This window comes from Canis lupus, chromosome 16 (assembly GCF_011100685.1).
Source record: "Canis lupus familiaris isolate Mischka breed German Shepherd chromosome 16, alternate assembly UU_Cfam_GSD_1.0, whole genome shotgun sequence".
NCBI classification, from domain to species: Eukaryota; Metazoa; Chordata; class Mammalia; order Carnivora; family Canidae; genus Canis; species Canis lupus.
The window spans coordinates 29,977,026-29,998,218 of record NC_049237.1 but is presented as its reverse complement, the minus strand read 5'-3'; the positions used below and the strand labels follow the sequence as shown (position 1 = coordinate 29,998,218).

At 41.3% G+C, this 21,193-nt stretch overlaps 1 protein-coding gene across 9 annotated transcripts in view; it reads left to right on the top strand.

Moving 5' to 3' along the window:
- Nucleotides 1-21,193, top strand: part of UNC5D (unc-5 netrin receptor D) — a 529,465-nt gene that overhangs the window by 471,622 nt on the left and 36,650 nt on the right. For all 9 annotated transcript variants that reach the window (XM_038560130.1, XM_038560132.1, XM_038560129.1 and 6 more), the window contains 2 exons: nt 15,009-15,177; nt 16,871-17,098. In XM_038560130.1, the coding sequence (XP_038416058.1) occupies nt 15,009-15,177; nt 16,871-17,098 (397 nt within the window). The remainder of the gene's footprint in view (nt 1-15,008; nt 15,178-16,870; nt 17,099-21,193) is intronic.

The following is a 21,193-nucleotide window of genomic DNA, read 5'->3' as shown; positions in this document are numbered from 1 at the left end:
AACCCATGGAAAAATACAAAATGGCCCTTAATCTAGTCTAAGTATAGACTTATAGATGGGGTATGGAGAGAGTGGCTTCCAGGAGCCATCACTTGACCTGAGTCTAAGGCATCAGTAGACTTTGGCCAGGCAAAGAAGGCATAAGGGCAGTACCTCAATTTCCAGCTCCAGGATACGTTTTCCGTTATCTATGTAACATAAGAAGGGTAGGGGGAGTGGTTAAATCCAGATATCTTTCCCTGCTTTAAGTCATTATCTTAAGTAGCTTTCTTCCAACTGTACCCTAGGCCAGGGCACAGATCAGACAAAGAGTTAGGTTTTATGCACTGCCCACTCATGGATTAGAGGACCTTTAGTGATATCACAAGAACGGGAACTAGAAGAGCCTCACAGAAAGGCAAAGGCATGAAATTTGGGCTGCCAGAAGTATATGCTGGTAGAAGCCCTAGGGCTCCTCCTAGATCTGGGGTATTTAATCAGCTAGCTCAATACTAAACATGGCCTCCTTTCCCATCAGCCCCTTCAGAGGGCAGGAAAGCAGCACTGTTCATTCTCCAAAGCCCCCTTTTTTTCCCAAATTTCAATTTGAACGAATCTGGGGTTGTTGTTGCATCTCTACAGAAGCTTTCAGGGAAAATTTTTTCTCATCCTCTCTGACCAGGTTTTGATAATTTTTTTAATTATTTTTATTATTTTTTTTATTTATTTTTTTAATAAAATGCAGGTATTTCAACAAGAGAATTAAAGTCTCATTTCAGAGACTCCCCCCACATGTAGTAAAATAAGAAAATGATGTGGATGCAGCAAAGCCTTCTCTCTGCTCCTCCCCCAGCTCCTGCACCCCTCCACCCCATAGTTGGAGAGTAGAGAACTGGACCAGAAAATTATTATATGGAGCTTTCTTCCAAGAAGCAATAAAATGAAACCAAAGGCAAACACTCATTTCTTTTTCCAATTACACTGTCATGTGGATATCCCTGACCAAATGCTTAAACTGGAATAGGAAATATAAGTAATCTTATGAAGAATTTACAAAAGGACACATATTTTGGAATTTGGGCTCAGCCCAGATAGTGTGTTTCAACCACTTTTTCTCTTCTGTTTGTTTGTTTGCTTTGCTGTTGAATGGTATGACCCACTGGGTACTTCTAGAGGTGAAGATCAGGGAAGTAGACACGGTAGTGTTATGAAACATTACCTGTTTTTAGGGTGCCTTGATGGAGCAACAGTTTTAATGGCAAAGCATGAGGTAAGACCATATACGAGACTAGGAAGATGCAAAAAGTCACCTTGGGAAATGAAGAAAGTTTCTTTCCTGGTAATGGCTCACAGTTAAACATGGCGGTGGAGGCTGCTCCTGTGGAATGACGTAGCTTTGCCACCAAGGTAGCAAGAACAACAAGCATGCACACACACATACGTCCTCATGTATCATACCTAGCAGAAGATACAAACACCAAGAAACACCTTTAGGCTAATTTTGACCTCATTTCTACAAGAGTAAGAAAACCTGGGTAGGTTGCCCATGCTTGTAAAAATGAAATTTTAATGAATGAATCTGTAGTAGACTAGTCTTTATATTAAAGTGGACATTTGAGGCCATTCTAAAACTCCTTGTCACAGTAAAATAGGAAACCACACACACTTTCCTGGGGCCTCCCAGAGCTCTGATTTCTCACAAGGTAAAGAACCCTGGCCACTGGGCTACTGCAGTTAGTGTGGAGGTCCCCAAAACAAGAGCACCTGCCTTTGGCTCTCCCCTGCCTGACACCAGGTGTCTGACTGTTCAGGACATTGCCACCAGGGAGAAAATCTGATTAAAAGCTTCTGGGTTGATTTGTATCTCTGTTGGGCTTCTCCAGGTTGGGGGACCTACCCACTATGCTCTGTCTCAAGCCATCGCCCAGCTCAGACCAAAAACACTGCACCTTCTCACTGCAAAAATATGTTGTAGATGGGATCCCTGGGTGGCGCAGCGGTTTGGCGCCTGCCTTTGGCCCAGGGCGCGATTCTGGAGACCCAGGATCGAATCCCACATCGGGCTCCCGGTGCATGGAGCCTGCTTCTCCCTCTGCCTATGTCTCTGCCTCTCTCTCTCTCTCTCTGTGACTATCGTAAATAAATAAAAATTAAAAAAATAATAAAGTCTAAAAATGTTGTAGACTTCTGGAAATGTTTTCACAATTAGTATTAGAGCTCAATGTAGTCCATGACTATCAAGTCCCAAATGCATCCAGTACTGTGGAGCAGGATAAAATGCAATCCCTTCTGTAAGTTTATTTCTGGTCAAGGTGATGGTTGGAGAACAGAGTTATATATATGTTGCAGAATGTTTGGGAGTACAGTGGATTTCTTCTGTGTTCTGAAAATTGACAAAGCACAGAGCTGATTTATAAAAAAAAGAGAGAAGTGCCCCCACATTCTAAGCCAAAGGCAAATTTTCCCACCTCCCTGTAGAACTTTCCAAGAAGCATCATTTTATCAACATGGACAGTACTGCTCCTCAACACACTTACACACCCTGCCCTCTCCCTCCCTATTGATAAAAGAAAGGGACTAGGAGAGAGGAGTACAGGTATAAAAACATGGCTGCCCCTGCTCTCTCCAAAGTCAAAGAGATTAACCCCAAGAGAATTACTCATAAAGTCTGTGGGAGAATTGGACACTGATGTTTGATTTTCTCATGGTTTGTACATTTGTTGACTTGTTCCATGCTGCTAAAGCCAAGAAGAGAGGGGCAAAGGGTATTTCTGTTATTCCCAGGTCCCCATCCTCCCAAGGGGTTGGGCAGATTGATCTGAGTCGGAAGGGAGTGGAGGTGAAAATGAAAACAGGATTGCCAGGGGCCAGTGCAATGTGTGGCAAAGAAGTCAAAGAACAAGGTCAGGATGGTGCCAGATGGGGACCAGTTGGCAGAAGTAACAGACCAGCAAGAAACTACAGAGGCTCCATGGCAACTGCTTCAATCCCATCACCAGCACCCTCTGTCAGGGAGGATTTTTGGAGCACCTGCCTATCTGTACCAATTCCAGTAAGGGTTATCTTAAGACACTTAAGTCATCCAAGAAAATATTACCACCTTGTCGCAGGTGGTTATATAAGGAGATGGTGTGTTTTTATATCCCTGCTCTCCACCATAGTGCCATAGGGATACACTTGTGGATGAGGGAATACAGGAGGGAGCAGAATCCTCCAGACCAAGCATCAAGAGCCCTGTGTATGTGCGAGTGCATGAGTATGTGGATACGTGTGTCTGTGTTCCTGGTATTGGGGAGCGGGGGTGGAATTTTGAATCAGATGTAAGATTAAATTTCTAAAATAGTTTTTAGGTCTTATATGTTTTATAAATAAACTATTTTAATAGTTATAGAATCAAAATGAGAAGTCTTCGAGGGACCCTGTTACCATGGGTAGTTCCACTAAGCACAAGTGTTAGCAATTATAACCGACCCTTGAACAGCACAGTTTTTAACTGTGCACATCCACTTATATGCTGATTTTTTTTCAATAGAGTGCTCTAAATGTATTTTCTCTTATGAATTTCTTAACATGTTCTCTTCTCTAGCTTTATCATAAGAATACAGTATATAATACATGTAACATACAAATACGTATTAATCAACTGTAAATGTTCTCGGTAAGGCTTCCAGTCAACAGTAAGCTGTTAAGTTTTGGGAGAGTCAAAAATTATACTCATTTTCAACCATGTGGGAGTGGCCCCCCAACCCCCATATTGTTCAAGGGTCAACTTGTACTAGGAAAACTAGAGCCACCTAATACCATAATAGATGAAGTCCCCAAAGTAAACCCAGTTACTCAAATCACCGAGGATATTGCAGCACGATACATGTGGTGACAAAGACACACAAAAGTTAACCAGGGGCAAAGGGATGGACCCTGTCTAAAGGCTCAGTCAGGGAAGGTTTCCAAGAGGAAGTAACAATTGACTTAAAAATAGAAAGTGAGGAAAAGGCTTTCCAGTCAAAGAATAGAATGTGCAAAGGCACGGTGGTATAAATAGCTTCATATATTTTGGAACTAAGCAAATCTGAACAAAATATGAAAGGAGGAGTGATAAGGACTAGACTATGTAGAGGGAGGGTTATTTGCTGCCTAGGGAAAACTGACATTTACCTGGTAGATAGGGTTGGGGAAAGATAAGCTTCAGGAGACCTGGTCATATTTACATTTTCAGTGTATTATCTTCTACTTTATCTCCACGACCACTTTCCAGTTGAAGGCTTCCTTATACCAGCACCTTCTTTGTGAACACAGTGAAGATATGTCTCATTTTACCTAGCACAGTTATTAATAGTGTCCTTCTTCATCCTCAAAAGTATCTGAGTTTGGACAATAAATTACAGTCATCCTACATATGAATGTCCTTGTCTTTGGTTGTGCACAAGAGATTGGGAGTGGGGGAGGTGTTAATGTGAGAGATGAAGGAGTCAAAGATACTTCTCAGAATTCTGCTTTGGGAACTGATGATTAACTAGTTAAGAGAGATTTGTCAGCTGAAGGTCACCTGAGAGTTTGTGATAATGGTTGCTCCAGGAGCCACTTTGGATTTCTTTCCAGGGAATAAACACAGCCCGTTGAATTACAGGAAAAGGAGTAGAAAGGAAATTGATTAAAGAATAAATCAATACAACGCAAAAGTAATATTTGTAACCAAGACAAAAGACAACTGCTGAATCGAAATCCCATGTTGAGCTTTTGGCTAGAGTGTGTGGCAGTAGTACACTTTCAGCAAAACATCACGATATTGGGTACAGACCATGCCCGCCTGCTGTGTGCAGGGCACAGTCTTCTGCCTACCTTTGTTTTCTTTGCCTCTCTAGTTGGGTAAGGATCTGTAAGTCCTAGAGTTCACTGAAGTGAACTGATAACATACATAACTTGTCAATCAAGTAGTGTAGACACAGTTATTGGCATCCCAAGAGTTAAAGAATGATCAGAAATGAGATGATGGGGGATCTTGAGAACACGGATTCAAAAGGCCTGAGTTCCAACTCTCTCATGCCACCTATAGCCTGAATGACTGTGAGCAAGTTATTTTCTCTGGGCATCAACTTTACCATCTAGAAATATTGCATGGTGAGGACAAAATGATGTCACATATGAGAATTCTGGTGAAAAGTATAAAGTACCATACAAATACTATATTTTGATATTATTTTCTTTCATCTGGCCTTATTTTTTTAAATTATGTAGATAAGTTCTCTAGAGTCCATGGAATTTGCTTTAGCTCTGTCCCAAAGATGCTGGGTTCCTTTTTGACCGCTACTACATCCCTAGATTCACAGGAAAGATTAATTCAGTGATAGCAAATGTTTTAATTGTTCACTCTAAAATCAGAGCCTTGTGAAGATATGAAGAACTCTTGGCATCAGTTCCACTGAGTCTTCTTTGATCTCTCATCACACTGGAGCCTCTGATTTATATTCTAAAGGTATACTATGTGGAGTCCAAACAGTGGACTCCAGTGGGCTGGTGTTCAGAGAAGGAGATCAGTGAGCCGGGCAGGCGGCTTATGCCACCTTGAACAAGCTTTGTCGGGCTCTCTTTACTAGATAGTGATGGATAGAGGTGAACAGATTATTTCTGTCACCAGTTCTGTTCAGTGCTCAGCCATAGATTAGAATCCTGCTTGTTGCTTTAAGTGAGGTTTTCAAAATTTTTATTGGAAGAATCAGAATGGCAAATATCTATCCTTTGGAGAGGCTTTGGCATTAATGAGCTCTGTATCAGGCAGAGGGAACTACTAAGGAGGAAAGGTGCTTTCAAAGGAATAAACAAAGGGACTCTTTCCACTAGTGCAAGGGAAGCAAATTGCTGCCATTTGGGAAACACATTAATTCTTTCAGGCTACCACTGCCATGCAGTGTGATAAAAGGGGCAATTAATCAAATGGTATCTTAATGGCTTAGAAGGGTTAATGCACCTTTAGCTGAAGACTGTGCTCTTTACTGCAGTGAAATCACACTGGCTCCTTCACAAAGTCATTTAGGTTAGAACAGAATGCCATTACCCCTAAAATGAGAGGAAGGGAGAGAAGAAGAAAGGAAGAGGGAAAAGAAAAGGGGGGGGGCCTGGAGAACTCTTACACTGTCGTTGTATGATCTGCTTTATCTTTTTGGAAAGAATTTCCCCGTACCACGCTCTTCCCCGTTCCTTCCACCCCACACCCCCTTGGTCCACAAACAAATATGTATAAATAAAAATTGCCGTCATTTTCATCAGAGTATGTTTGAAGCCCCTGTGAGCTGACAATATGAAGTGATTAGATCAGTCCAGAGGAGTCTTTAATTAAAGATGCCATTGACAAGATAACAATGGTTTGTGAATGTTGTTAATAGGTCCGAATGGAAGGTGCTCCTTAATTCAATAAGAAGAAAGTCATCAGTTCATGAGTTTGATTGCACATTGTAAAGGATCACCACATACTGTAATTATTTTTATTTGTATGTGCCATCTCTTTTATTGCCCACGCTGGAAGTAGAAATAACCTGTCCTATTAAGATATTTAATATATATCATCCTTTCCACTTCACTTAGTTATAGCCTAATAAAAATACCGGGAGAACACACTAGCCCACACTGAGGCTGGTCTCCACGCTTTCTAAGACAATCCACACCACCCTTTAAAAAACGTAGATGGCTAACCTTCTAACTCCTTTGGTTATCATCTTTAAGGCAAAGGAAAAGTCACTTCTCAGGACTCTGTAAAGTCACATGCAGATATGAAGCTTCAATCTGGAAATGAGAAGTGGCATGCCCAAAGGTCAACCGACACCTCTGTTCAGTTGTGTAGTGTCTTGGAGACAACAGGGGATCAGGAGGCAGAAGCAGAGGGATTTCTAGGTTCTAACTTTAAAGTGAACAAGCCATAAAAAGTCAGGTAGCAGACAGAGGAACACTCCCCCGCATGGCCAAAGATGTCCACATTCTGATCCCTAGAACCTGCGAATGTTATCCCACATGATGAAAGGCACTTCACAGGTGGAATTAAGGTTAAGGACCTTAAGAAGGAGAAATTACCCTGGATTATGCAGGTGGGCTCATGGAAGGGTCCTTGTAAGAGGAAGGCAGGAGTATCAGAGTCAGATACAAAGATGTAAAGATGCTCTGCTAGCAGCAAGTAGAAGAGGGGCCTCCAGCCAAGGAATGTGAGTAGCTTCCTGAAGCTGGAAGGGGCAAGGAAATGGATTCTTCTCTAGCCCCTCACAAAGGAACATGGCCCCTCTGACACCTTCATTTTAGCTCAGTGAGACTTCTGACCTATAGTACTGTATAATGTTTGTGTTGTTTTAAGCCACTAAGTCTATGATACAGTAAAAATGGGAAACTACCCCAAGCTCCTGTTGCAAATAACTGACCTCAGTGCCCTGCCATCCTAAGACTCAGTCCCTGGAGTACACTCTTTCAACTCTCATGCCAGTGTCTTACCTTAGAAATGCTAGGTTTGGGGAATATGTCCCCAGGAACTTCTGTTCTGTCTCCTGCCTGCCCCGACACATATCTTTCAACCACCACTGCTAACAGGACTGGAGAGTCTAGTCCCTGCTCTGTCACAAGCAAGGTAGGACTTTGGCCATGTCACTCTACCCCATGTCATACCCCATGTTTCATCATTTCAATCAATGGCTGATAATCCCTTGTCCTTTCCCAGGCTAAAAGAAAACAATTTAGGAAAAAGACTCAGGTTTGCTCCAGAAGACTCTGTTTTTCCCATTCAAAATGTGAATCCATAGACAAATTGGCAGATATAAAAACCATGGTAGCCGTGTGCTGCAGAGACCCACACACTCCCCTTCCCTGTCTTTCACCCTAAGGCATCTCAATGAGCTGCTATCCCGCTCCTCCTAGTAAACAAGGTGAACACAAGCCCGACACTGCATGAAAGATGAGGCTTAAATTGTGTCTAGGAATTGGTGGCTTACACATGATTTGTGATTTCTTTAGTATATTAATTGGTAAACACGTAGGCATGTGTGTGTAAACTCAAGCCGTTTAACGTATGCAAACGGTTTAATCTCTCTGTGGGATTGCTCACATTTCAGCAAACTCAGATATGCACTCCAGGAGGAATGTAATTCCCCTTCTGCCCCAGCCCCCTTCATGCCATCTCCCTGCCTGCGATCCTATTTCAGATAATACCAAGTGGGTGACCCAGATCTTTAAACCTTTTCATCGTAGAGCATATGCTTCTATCCTCAGTGAATTGTGCTTGTTGCTTGTTGTAATCCACTGTTCTCACTGCTCCTTTCCCCACCCCTGCTAATGTAGTATAATGGCTTGATGAGCTGTAGCATTATTTCCAGTTACTACTAATCAACCCTCCCAACCTGACATCCTTGCTTATTAATTCACAAGCTGCTTAGATGTAGGACGGTACCTGAGTGGTTGTATTTTCCACCACAGCAGCATCATCCGAGGCCTTAAGACTGAGCATTTAACCTTGACCACCTCCAACCTCCATTTCAGAAGCCTACCCTCTCTTATTGGACAGACAACCAAGCCCCTGTTTTTCAAGAATTGCACAATCTTTTCTCAAAAGTTAGTGCCAGGGCTATCTTACAGGTAAGGAACACAAAAAATATGGAAAATCCCAGAAATACAGAATCTAAATCTTAACTGGCGGTGTCTACAAGTATTTTGAGTCAACCGCCCAAAGAATTCTGAACCACTCTTAGTTTCAGGCCTGCATAATACTGAAAGAGGAGTCTCCTATGATAAAGAGAAGATTTTGCTTAACTTCTCTCTTTGTCCTCTGTTCTACTCCTCACCCCCTTTTCTCCTTTTCCAAAAGTCTTTTCTTAAATCATACATGGCAGTTATGGAATGAAAGTCCTCTGGAGACGTGCTAATGGTGTTGGGGTTGACTGATGAGCCACACTTGGCTTTTGGGGACTCATCTCCACAGGAGATTCTATGATATTGTTTTCCTGGGGCTTGTCTGAACGATCTGGTCAGAGCTGGAGAATGAGACAGGTATCAGACTCAAAACAACAGGAATAATAAACCCTCACACCTTGATTTTCATCCACAGCAATGTTTAGAATTCAGGGCAATATAGGAGGTTTTTAATGAAAGAGAATAATAATAGTTAAAACTATGTATCTTCCTGGGCAGGAAACTGTAGGAGGCTGGAGCTACCTTGTTTTCTGAGCTCCAGTCTTAAGACTAAGTACAGCCTCCATCTATCTGCCTTTTATGTCTATTCCATTAAAATATGATTTAATTATGTATCGACCCGGGGTCTGGCATAGTAAAACTATCATTACTCTCCTGCCTGCATTCCTGAGTGATACTCTGGGTAAAGGTGATCAAACCTACATTAATCTATAATATAGACCAGGAGGAGGAAAGGCGGGAGTGTAATTACCGAGCGCAGCATGGCAGACAACAACAACAAGGAAAATCTCATCTCGAAATACGGAGCCGGTGGTTTTGCTTGAAGAGAGTGACACGTTACCAGTCCATAAGTAGGTCATGAAATATTGAGAACAAAGGCAAAACTGCACAGATCCACCTCCAGACCTGCAGTGGTTAGCAGTTGCCATGTGGTAGCGGACCTTGCTTGGCGTGACCTTCTTTCTGTTGCCATTGGTGTGCACGTGGGTGCTGCAGAATGGCAGTTCCCACGTGGCTGGTGTGGCCAGGCTTGGACCACTGGCTGCAGGCACCTGTCACCCTCCAGCACACATTTTATGCAATGGTCAGTGACCCCTCTTGTTTCATTATGACAAGTCTGGAAATTTTTCCCTGGGCCTCTGTCTTCATTCATTCATTCATTCAGTCAGTCAGTCAAAATAATTATTTTTGACACAACTTCAAACTTAAGGATGGGGCGCCCGAGTGACTCAGTCAGTTAAGCATCCGACTCTTGATTTTGGCTCAGGTCAAGAGATGGAATCCCGCGTTAGGCTCCATGCTCAGCGCAGGGTCTGTTTGATTCTTTCTCTCTGTGTCTGTTCCTCCCCACACTTGCATTATCTCTCTGATAAAATAAATAAGATCTTAAAAAAAAAAAAAACTTAGGGAAAAGTTGCAAGAATAATATTACTTCCAGGCAACCCACAGGTATATTCGCGAGTGTTAACATTTTACTTTGCCGTATTCCGTCCTCTTCTTTGTCAATTTGTGTACGTGTGTACATATTCACACAAAGCACAGATCGACGTACATACACATATGCCTATTCACGTAACTATTATGAACAAGCTGTCCTTTTGTCCCTAGATACTTCAGTATCTATATCCTGAAAGGAATTCTGTTATGTAACCACAGCACAATTCTCAAATCAGGAAATTAGCATTGATACACTTCTATTATCTACTCCACAAACTTTATTCATATCTTGCCTGTTATCCAGATAACGTCCTTTATAGCAAATGAAAATTCAAGTCCATTCATTACATTCTATTGCCACGTGTCTTCAGTCCTGTATTATGAAGCATTTCCTAAGTGTCTCTATTTTATGACACTGACCATTTTTAAGAGTGTGGATCAGTTCTTTTGCACAGTGCCCTTCACTGTGGGTTTGTCTGATAGTTTCCTGGGATTAGATTCAGGTTGTGTATTGTTGGTTGGAATATGGTTGGTTGCCAAATGGTTTTCCCATTTATTAGTTGGCTTCCTGTTGCATTGGAGAGTTTTCCCTTCTCATTATTCATTCACCTATATCCATATATCTCAAGAGTTATGTTATTCAATGGGTTATAATCTCATACTACCATTATTTACTTTGATACTCAAAATGTTCCAGTTTTTGACCAGTAAGAACAACCTCAAGTTAACTCTTCTGTCCTTCTCAAGAAATATTTCTGAGTACTTACAACTGGCATCTAGTAGACCTTGCAAATACAATGATGAACAGGAAAAAAAAAAAATTCCCTAGCCTCATAGAGCTTACATTCTCACTTGTGGGAGAACTAAAATAAATGTATAAATGGTATTAGTGTACTAGAGGGCAGTTAGATGTAGTGGAGGAAAAAAGAAGCAAAGATGAGTGTCAGTGTTGGGAATGGTCTGGGAATGCCTCACTAGTAGCGTCATTTGAGTAAAGACCAGAGTGGCATGAGAGCTCATCATTTCCTGGAGGAAACCTTCCAGTCAGTGAGGAACACTCCAGAGCAGCACAGTAGCTGGATTCATAGAGGTGGGAGCACATTGGGTTTCACTGATTGCTGAGTTGAGAATAGATCGTGGGAAGTAAGGAAGGATTGCTGAGATACCTTAAATTCCTTAACAGTATCCATTTCCAAGGCCATGAAATGTTTGTTAAAGCCTACCTTGCTATAATGACAATTTACTGAATCCGTTAGCAATCTCAAAAAGCACAGTTCCTATGAAAATAGGGCTCATCAAAAGGCAGGAAAGGTGAGTATTCAGAATTGGAGAAACAACCTCCACCCACTGAGCACATATTAGGTGTTCTTAATGTTTGTTTTGTTTTAATTCTCACAACAATCTTAGAGTAGGCGTTATTTTGCATGTTAGGAAAGGGAAGCCCAGAAAGGCCTGGGCTTCCCTTTCTGCCAAACCGAGGTTTTCATGACAGAAAAAGTCAGATAAGGAATGTGGTATCGAGGGCAATGCTGTGAAGAGTACAGTGAGGACACAGTAGGACATTAGGATGTTCTTTCACCCACTTCTTGTGTTTTCTGCAACTCTCCTTCTCATGTCTTCCCTTTCTGGTACTAAACAAAGTAGCAACATGAGTCCTTCTATCTTATGGGATTACTAGGCACAATGCTCTTGTGACTGTGATGAGCACCCTCTCCCTCCATGGATAGTTTGTGGCTGGGGGCATCAACACTGCAAAGCTGGCAGAATTTTCCCCAGAACCTTCAACTGCACTGTGTAAGCTGAAATTTGAATTCATGACCCAGTTACCATACAGTTGCCCAACAAACCACCTGGCTACACTGAACTGCCTCTTAAACTATCAATCTTTTTAGATCCATAAGTGTTCATAAATATGCACAGCAGATGGATGGATGGATGGATGGATGGATGGATGGATGGATGGACAGATAGATCAAACACAAGGGAAATGTAGCAAAACTTGAAGACACCCAGACTTCTTCATCTACACTAGACCATATAATGCCTGGAGGTGGTGCCTACAATGGCCCTAATATTGCTGCTGTTACTACTTCACAGTTATCATTAGCTCACAGAAATTTTAGAAAAATATTTTGCCTTTTTCTTTTTTCTCCTAGCAGGAATGCAAATACTTCCTTGTCATATGGACTATGGGAGAACTGAAATGTCATTCATACTATCCTTATGATATTTTTGCCCAGGCCCAATAAAAGGCTCCTCTCCTCAGACCTCTGTCCTCACATGTCCTAAGTCTGTATCCATGACTACACTTGGACTGATTTTCTCCCTATCTTTACTTAGGATGTCACAAGAGCCAGCAGCTTGACCAGAAATCTGCTAGTGGTTACAGAGAAGGAAAGTACGTCTGGTCACAGAGAGCAGGGGCCTACATACGAGTCAGAAATTTAGGGTGTATTTTGCAGCTCAGCGCTTTGATGGACTTCTCTGTGACCTTATGCTGTTAACACCTGCCTCCACAGGTGTGTGAAGATCTTTAATATTTGCAAATCTCCTTGATTGCTATAGCTAGAAGATGGCAGAGAAGAACAAATTACTATTCATCATGGGGAAAAAAAAGTAGAGAGATTTAAGTTATGTTCCTTCACCAGAGACCTATACACACAGACACTGTTTTCACAGTAGGAGCATTAGATATAAATCTTGATTTACTTCCTTTGTACTTGTGGAAATGCCCAGTGCCTGCTTAAGGCAAAGCTCCCATTCCCCGCTCTGCCTGAGACTGGGCTGCTCTGCCTTTGCTTCCTAATGCTATTTGTTATTACGGAAAGGAGCCTTGCTATTCACAAGTGTGAGAGTTCATCTAATTAGCTGATTTCAGCTCATTTGGCATTAAATAATTCCCCAAATTCCCATATGTTTGAACAATATGTTCAACAAGGGGGATGATTCTCCGAAAGCAATTAAATAGTTCTTTTAGGAGAGCTTGTCATCGGTCACTCAAAAGCATCCCTGCTATTCCTATCTGTGATGAATGCAAGCGGCAATTACACAGAGACTGTGTCACCTTCCTAACGGCCCCTGGCAGGCATCCACACGCAGGCTGCCACCTCGTGCTGCCTCTAGCTCATACTGGAATGTTACATCACCCCCATCCCCCAACCTCAAGTATATCATTCTAGGCTGTTCAGTGAGCATTTGTTATTGCTAATACACTACTTTGCAACCCATGCCCCCTTGCTTGCCCGCTCTGCTTAACAATAAATGCAGACAGATTTTCAGTTCCCTGAACCCTGGTTTTATGGGAAGAATTGTCAACTTTGGACTGCGGTGGCTTCTGTGGAAGACTGAATTTTGTGACTCCGTCTTCAGGCCTTTCTGAAGGGGGAGGATACTGTATTCACTTTCAGGTCTGTTTTAGATACAGTAGATAGATGTTCCTGCCCACCTATGTGTCTGGACTTTTATTTAAGATTGTATTTATTTACTTATGAGAGACTGGCAGAGACATAGCAGAGGGAGAAGCAGGCTCCCAGTGGGGAGCCCAATGCAGGACTCCATTCCAGGACCCTGGGATCACGACCTGAGCCAAAGGCAGACGCTCAACCACTAAGCCACCCAGGTGCTTCTGTGTCTGGACTTTTAATGTAACAGCAAATTATGAATAGTAGCTCCAGGATGACCATTCCCAACTTCAGAGAGAACAAGCAATGTCAACAAAAGCAACTCAGAAACTAATAACATGTGAAACACACTCATAGAAAAACTCTGTTTATATAATACCGTGGAAAAGGGTATCCTTTGGTGCTAAATTTCATCTTTATCTTGCTCAAGGGGTGGCTTTTGCAATGAGGGATGACATTTAAATGCCCTTCCTAGGTCAAGTAAGAGGAAAGTTCTATATAATGATACCAATCTCAACAGCTCTCCTGTAGCATTGTTCATCTGAGAGTCCTACATTGCTTTATGGACTATATTCTGTATCACTGTATTTCTTACAAGTGAAAATACAGCCCCCCCCCCCCAAATCAGATAGCTTGTTCAAAAATCCAGAAACAGCTGGGGAAGAATGAGCAGACTTCTGGGTTCTTCTCATTGCCTGTTGTCATATAAACCAGTCCACCTTACCGTTTGGGGACAGAGATTAAAACCAAAGGAAAAGAAAATGAAAGAAATATTCAATGATATCCTTTCCCTTTAGTTAAATTTCACTGTATCTGTTTTATGACTCTGTATTTCCATTGTGAATAATTCACAATACAGAAAAACCTGAACACTAGGTTTGGGTGAATGACTTTAAATTTGGAACTAAAATAGGAAAGGGTGGAAAGATACATATTTATGTATGTTATTCTGCACATTTATAACTGTCTACTTATGCTATTGCTATATAACTCATGTATTTGTACATTGGCAGAAAACAAATGTTTTCAAAACCAGAAGTGACATACTCAATCTGGGTATGTCTAAAGTGTGCTTTGTTAAGAAATAATTTGTTTTATCACTTATTAGCACTAAAAATGTTCATAGAAGGTGTTGTTGGGAGAAAAGAATCTGATGGGAAGATTACCAGATCAGTTGTTCCTACAAAGCTCTCAGCTTTGGTCATTGATAATGTTATCAGCAAGTGTAAGGATTTAGCAGCTGGTGTGTAACACACCAGCCAGGTCTTTGCTCTCTGCTGTTCTCTGTATTTCTGAAGACATACCTGTCATTTTGTTTGTTGAAACCTAGATTTGAAATCTAAGCTAAACTCAATCCGAGTGCTTGAGCAGTTCCGGATAAATGGCTGTTGCCCAGACCAGGCCTGAGCAGGTGTGGTGCCGTCCAGGAGGGAATCCTGGGAAACTGTTTTCCTCAGCCAGTCTATGACTATATTCTTATTTAAACATGCCCCCTTCTTTATGCGCTTCTTGTATCCTTTTCCAACCGTAAAGCCTCCAGTCAGATGGATCCGAGGTGCTCCTGAGTCCTGAAGTCACCTGTGGCCCCCCAGACATGATTGTCACCACTCCCTTTGCATTGACCATACCACACTGTGCGGACGTCAGTTCTGAGCACTGGAACATCCATTTAAAGAAGAGGACACAGCAGGGCAAGTGGGAGGTGAGACCCTATTCTTCCTTTTAAGAAAAATTAAGATTTGGCTCCCAGCTGTGGGATAGATTTAACCTTACCCTCTCTTAACACGAGTCTGCTGGAAAATATGGAAGCATTTCCTTGTTTTTTCAGAGGGCTTGTGGCATGTGTATTACAGCATCCTCAATGTGCTAGCTAGTTAAGTCTTTTACCATGATGATGGGAAAGCAAGAGAGGATCCAGAGCTTTTCTGTTTGGTTTTAGAATCCAGTTGTAACTACCCACACAGACATGTACCCTTATGTGGCCATCCTCGGTACATAAACCCTTTATTCCTGTCCTTCCCAGACCACGACCCTACCTGAATTGACTTTCCCTCTGGCCTCTGTGGAGACTGGGAGGAGGCTCAGGGCACACAGGCTGTGTTCATGAACGAAACTTCTCTGTCATTTTGCCATCATAGGGATTATAACATGTTGAAATGCTCAGCAACCCAGTGGTTGCTAAGTATATTTTGGTGAACTAACAAATGCATTGAGAATCATTGAGTGACTATTGCCCTGTGTATAGAAGTACATATGAAAGCAATTCATTCCAAGGAGAAAACAGAAGAGAGAGACAAGACAAGAAAATGAGGAAGCTTCAGAGGAGGGTAACAACAAGGCAGACAGACACAGCAATGATTGCCCTGAAATTACTATTTTAAGTGAAACCTCTGATTTATCTGTCTGATAGAGATCCCTTTGATGTCTGTCTGAAGTCACTTTGCATGAAAGCAGTTGAATTATCTTGCTGGAACAGAATGACCTGTTCCAGCTAGCCCTGGGATCTTCCCTCCCAGGAAGTGCTTCAAGCAAAAGTAGTAAAAGGAAAATCTTGTTTCTTTAGGAGAAGAAATTTCCAGTTGCTACAATGGATTACATTCACCCTGCCGGGCTATCTCTACAACTAGCCTGTACTCTTTGTTGAAAATGCATTCTGCTATTTCTTCAGCCCTATTTCTTCAGTACAACCAGGGGCACATTTTCTAGGCATGAAGTTCCATGGGTTTCATAAAGGGGCCACATTTCGCTCTCTGTTCCATTATGGTTTGCTTTGCCTTGATTTTTACCATTTTAGTTTAGTTTTTTGTTTTTTTTTTTTTTTTTTTAATTTTTTTTTCCAACGAGCACCTCCTCACAAGCTTTGCATCCAGGTGGTGTTAGATTTATGCTCTACCCAACCCAGTCACACAAACCAAAGTTCTTATCAGGGAGGGTGAAATATTCTAGTACATGTTATCAAAGCCCTTCGTGTAATGGTCCCTCATGAATGAATTTGGTGGAAAGAGGATAAAATATTTGAAAGAAAATAAATATTACCTTAAGGATATGGAAAGAGATTTTTAAAAATAGACCTTTTTCAAGACTGAGTTTACTGGCTGGGTGTTAATATTTAAGATTTTTCTTAAAATCAGCACTGAACAAATTAACTGAAAAAAAGGAGAACTTTGGAAATGAGGTTTGTTGTAACTTTATAGAATTCCAACACATGGAATAGAACTATTTATTAAGTTCCTGATGTAAACAGTTACTTTGCTAGAAAAAGATTATTTGACACCAAGAAAGGGAGTGCAATAAGAATTTTCTGAAAAAAAAAATTGTGTATGTCCATGCAAAGTCATTGTCAAGTCACATCTCATTTCCAAGCTGAGAGAATCTAACACACCTTTTCCCAACAGGAAGTGATGTCAGTGGAGGATGAATCCACATCCTGTTACTGCCTTTTGGATCCCTTTGCATGTCATGTGCTCCTAGACAGCTTTGGGACATATGCCCTCACTGGAGAGCCAATCACAGATTGTGCCGTGAAGCAACTCAAGGTGGCTGTTTTTGGCTGCATGTCCTGTAACTCTCTGGATTACAACTTGAGAGTCTACTGTGTGGACAATACCCCTTGGGCATTTCAGGTCAGCTTTTTCTCTAGAATTCTTCTTTTGGGGTCATGAATGCATGGGATTTCCTAGAGATCAGTATCCATAGAGAATTCTGTAGCTGAGGGTCTGCAAAATGAAGCCACACCATTGGCTAGCCAGGAATACCTGTCCTGAAACAAGAGCTGTGTTATCATATGTCCAACAATGTGCTGAGTTCCAAGGATGTGAGGTACTTGGTGCTCAGGAACAGAGAAGAGTTACATAACCACATATTGTGAACATGGTGTGCAAATTATAAACTGACTTAGAAGTGTGTCAGAATTCAGAAAACAGAGAGCCGATTGCAATAGAGAAATTGGAGAATAATCTCCAAGAGCCCTTTGTGAACCTTCATGGATGGATGTCATTCAGGAGCAAAAGAGAAAGGGCTACCATGTCAGGAAAGGAGAATGGCATGAGCCACAGGAACAGCAAGAGTTATTCAATGTGCAGAAGGCAGTGAGAAAATTGCATGAACCAAATGAAGGTTGTAGTTAGGGTACAACAATTGGAAATCACACCCAGCAGCAGGCAGGCATATTATATCCTTGGATACATAGTCAATTAATAATTAGGGCTACTAGGGCAGAGATAGTTCAAGGTTCCTTTCCATTTTTGGCATTTTTAATCACGTAAGACTCATTTTAAATTAGCTACTCACAAAGAGTTCGAGTTTATTAATAGCAGCAAAGATAATGCAGAAATGCCTGTGTAAGCTTTGCCCGTATATAAATAGCCTAGCTCTCCTGACACACCTCATCCCAGATCCCTGCTATTCCAGTCCTGGATCATTAAGTCCATTATGCAGAGCATTTCCTCAGTAACTAGCTTTTAAGACACTGAGCTGGAAAACTCATGTTTACCAATAAAAGAGATACAATGACCTGAATCCTGAACATAAGCCAGCAAAGATGATACAGTGCCAACCTATGTTCTTGAACCTTCCCTGACTATCTCTTAAGTAGCACAAATCATTTTGAAAGGCACACTTAATATATGGCTGCTCATAAAAGGGCCTTTTCGCAGAGGGCCACCGTTTTGTAAAAACTTCAACGTTAGTAGTTAAATGTCATCCTAAGATTGCTATTTGATCATCTTAATTTACTTTCACCGCCCCAATAACATTTTTTTCCAAAATAAAATACATAACAGACATTCAGCAACCAAAAATAAAGAATCGCTTGAGGTCATTACTACCACCGAGTGCGTCATGACTCAAGTTGGACGCTTAGTAACTTAGCCACATTTTGAAGGCTGAGTAAACTGGAGTAAACACAGGGGGACCTTGTAGGATTTCCAGCCTCCTGGCTCATATGGGTAACCCACTGCCGACCACTGTGCCTGTGAGGATCTGTTTATCACAAGTGCCTTGGAAGTCGGCCCTCATAACCAGTTTGATCTCACTTTGAATAATGCTGAAGTATATTATATACCAGTGAGTTTGACATTTGTCCTAAAGAAAAAACTAAGTGACTTTCAGATAATCTATTTTCATTCCTGTTGATTGCTAGCAGATTCTATAACAGCTCAACTGTTCACAGATGAATATGAATTGCAGTGGAAGTCATGAAAATGAGGCCCTAAACACAGCTTTTCAAACCACTCTCCTTCCCTATGGGTAATATCCTTTCTTCATCAGTGCTAGGGAAAATGGTATTCTCCCTCTAAATTGAATCCAAATATCTTTATTTCATCATTTAGAGATACTTCTTAAAACACTTTAATTTTGCATCAGAGAAATGTTTCCCAGTAGAAATACTTTTGACCTCATTTGTCATAATCTATTTACCTCCAGTGATTCTTTCTCTCTCCTATTACATCGAATGAAGCTGATTTTAAAGTTGGGTCTGGTTGTACTTGTTTTTGACAGGATGTATGTGACAGCTGTCATGAGCAGCAAAAGCCATGCTTCCCCCTGGGATGGTGAGAGATCGTCAACCCTGGTTGAATAACTTTACTGGCCCACAGAAAGATTAAAACATAACTTGTAGGTTTTCAGAACACAACCATGCAGTCCACGGTCTTAGTCTCGGGATTTTGTTTCTGAAAGAATCCAGCATTCTGGATTGTTCCCTTGATAAGTGAACAGGTTCAGGGCCTTCTGCCCAGGTTCCTTTAAACCACCTTAACATCCCACATCATCTGTGTCATATTTTTCACAGCTTTGTATGTGGTGTTTAATTAGAGGGGAAAAATTATATAGTTACTAATCTATTAAAACTCTTCCACTTTAAGAAAGCCTTAGCAACAATTCACTTTTTGAACCTCTAGCAGACTTCACACATTAATATTAGCTCCCCCAACTTGTGTGGTATGAGCTGAAAATATTGTATACCATGATGACTCATGTTCTGTAACTCTGATAGAACCCTAACTTCCTAATCAAAAGTAATATGTCATTCTTCCAGAAGCATTTCTGCCAAAATTGCCTTTTCTGGAATTTGCCTCCATTATCACTTTGATAAAAATGTTTGTTGTGATTTGGAAACAGACACAAGCTTGGTTACAATAGTTGCTGTGTTTATTGTAGGGCATCTTTCATGTCTCAGAGAAATAACAACACATATGTGCCCAACTAGGACTGTCCTCTTCACCAAGAAAGAAGCCTGGTTGAAGATCATGATGACATCTTTCATTTCATTCATAGATCAATGGGAAGTTATGTTCAATAAAATACTTAAAACCTCCTCCCTCACTGGAAACTTTGCAAGGAGGACAGCTTCCAGACCCAAAACTTCTGTCTTCCTAGAACCAGTGTGGGTCCCTCCAAACAGTAGTCCTGTGGACAATTTTAGTACTGGAACAGAAACATTGTCCCTTTCCAGCCCTGCCCTCCTACCCTATACCTCCTGCAGGGCTTCTCTTCTGCTCTGGGGATACTTCATCTGAATAATAGTACTGGTTTTTCTCAATGACAAAAACAAAATACCTCATACACCTTGAAACATAATTTAGTTTCAAGTTGTTGAAGATGTATTCTGATAAATACATCTGCAACTCTCTCTAGGAAGTTAAATCAGCTCAGATATATGTATATTTTTAAAATAAAAGTCTGCCTGAAGGTGAGAGAAGAGTAGAAGAACAACCCATGACTTTTTGTCCATCCTACTCCTGTATGTCTGCAATAATTAGAGCAGCCATTTTATGTATGTGTATTTGATATCATCTCCTTTGGTGAATTCAAATCAAAGGTTGAGGAATGGTAAGATATTTACAAAATACTAACATCTAAGACCTAGGTTTTTGTGTTTTCTTTCTTTCTGTGTCTCACATGGGTGTGCACACGCATGCACACGCACACACACACACAAACAAACCTTGATCGGGGGAGCAAGGAATTAAGCACTTGCCTCATCTTAGAAAGAAAAAAGGAAAAACAACTAGTTTTTTTTCTCCATTGCTCCCAGCCCTCCTATTCAGTACCTCTTGGTACTCATTACTTACTTGGCATTAATGTGGATTTAGAATCTAATTTCAAAGGATTTCCTCCAGATGTAGTTCTTGTGTTTATCAATAATGCAACCTTGGGAAATATTGTTCACGTAAACCATTTAAAGAAAAACACCATAGCGACATAATTTCTCTGTGTCTGTGTGTGCGCGCACATGCGTGCACGTGCACACTTAAGTTCAAACAGTTTTGTCTCATAAATATGTAAATTCAGCCTGCCTGTTTTAGTATCCCTGAAGCACACCTGAATATTGCTGCCTGTCTCGTTAAATCAACATAAAGAGCTCACTGAGGCACAAAGCCCAGGCTTCTCCTGGCCAACTCCAGGAGCTGGATGGCTAGCAGCACCCAGTGTGAAATGAGGAGGGAGACAGACTATAGCCACCACCAACCATAGCCTTTTTGTACATTTTATAGACAATAAACTGGCCAGATCCTATTTTCTAGTTTAATTAATGCAGATATCAATTTAACAGTAGAACCGGAGACTTAACATAAGGTCATTGTCACATAGGAGGCAGATAGGAAAAGTGAAATGAGTATCAGGCCTCACACTCGGGATGATAGATCCACTGAGCAACTCAGAACTAGCTCAGCAGAGTTTGTTTGTACCACTGATTCTCAAACCCAGCTGGGCAT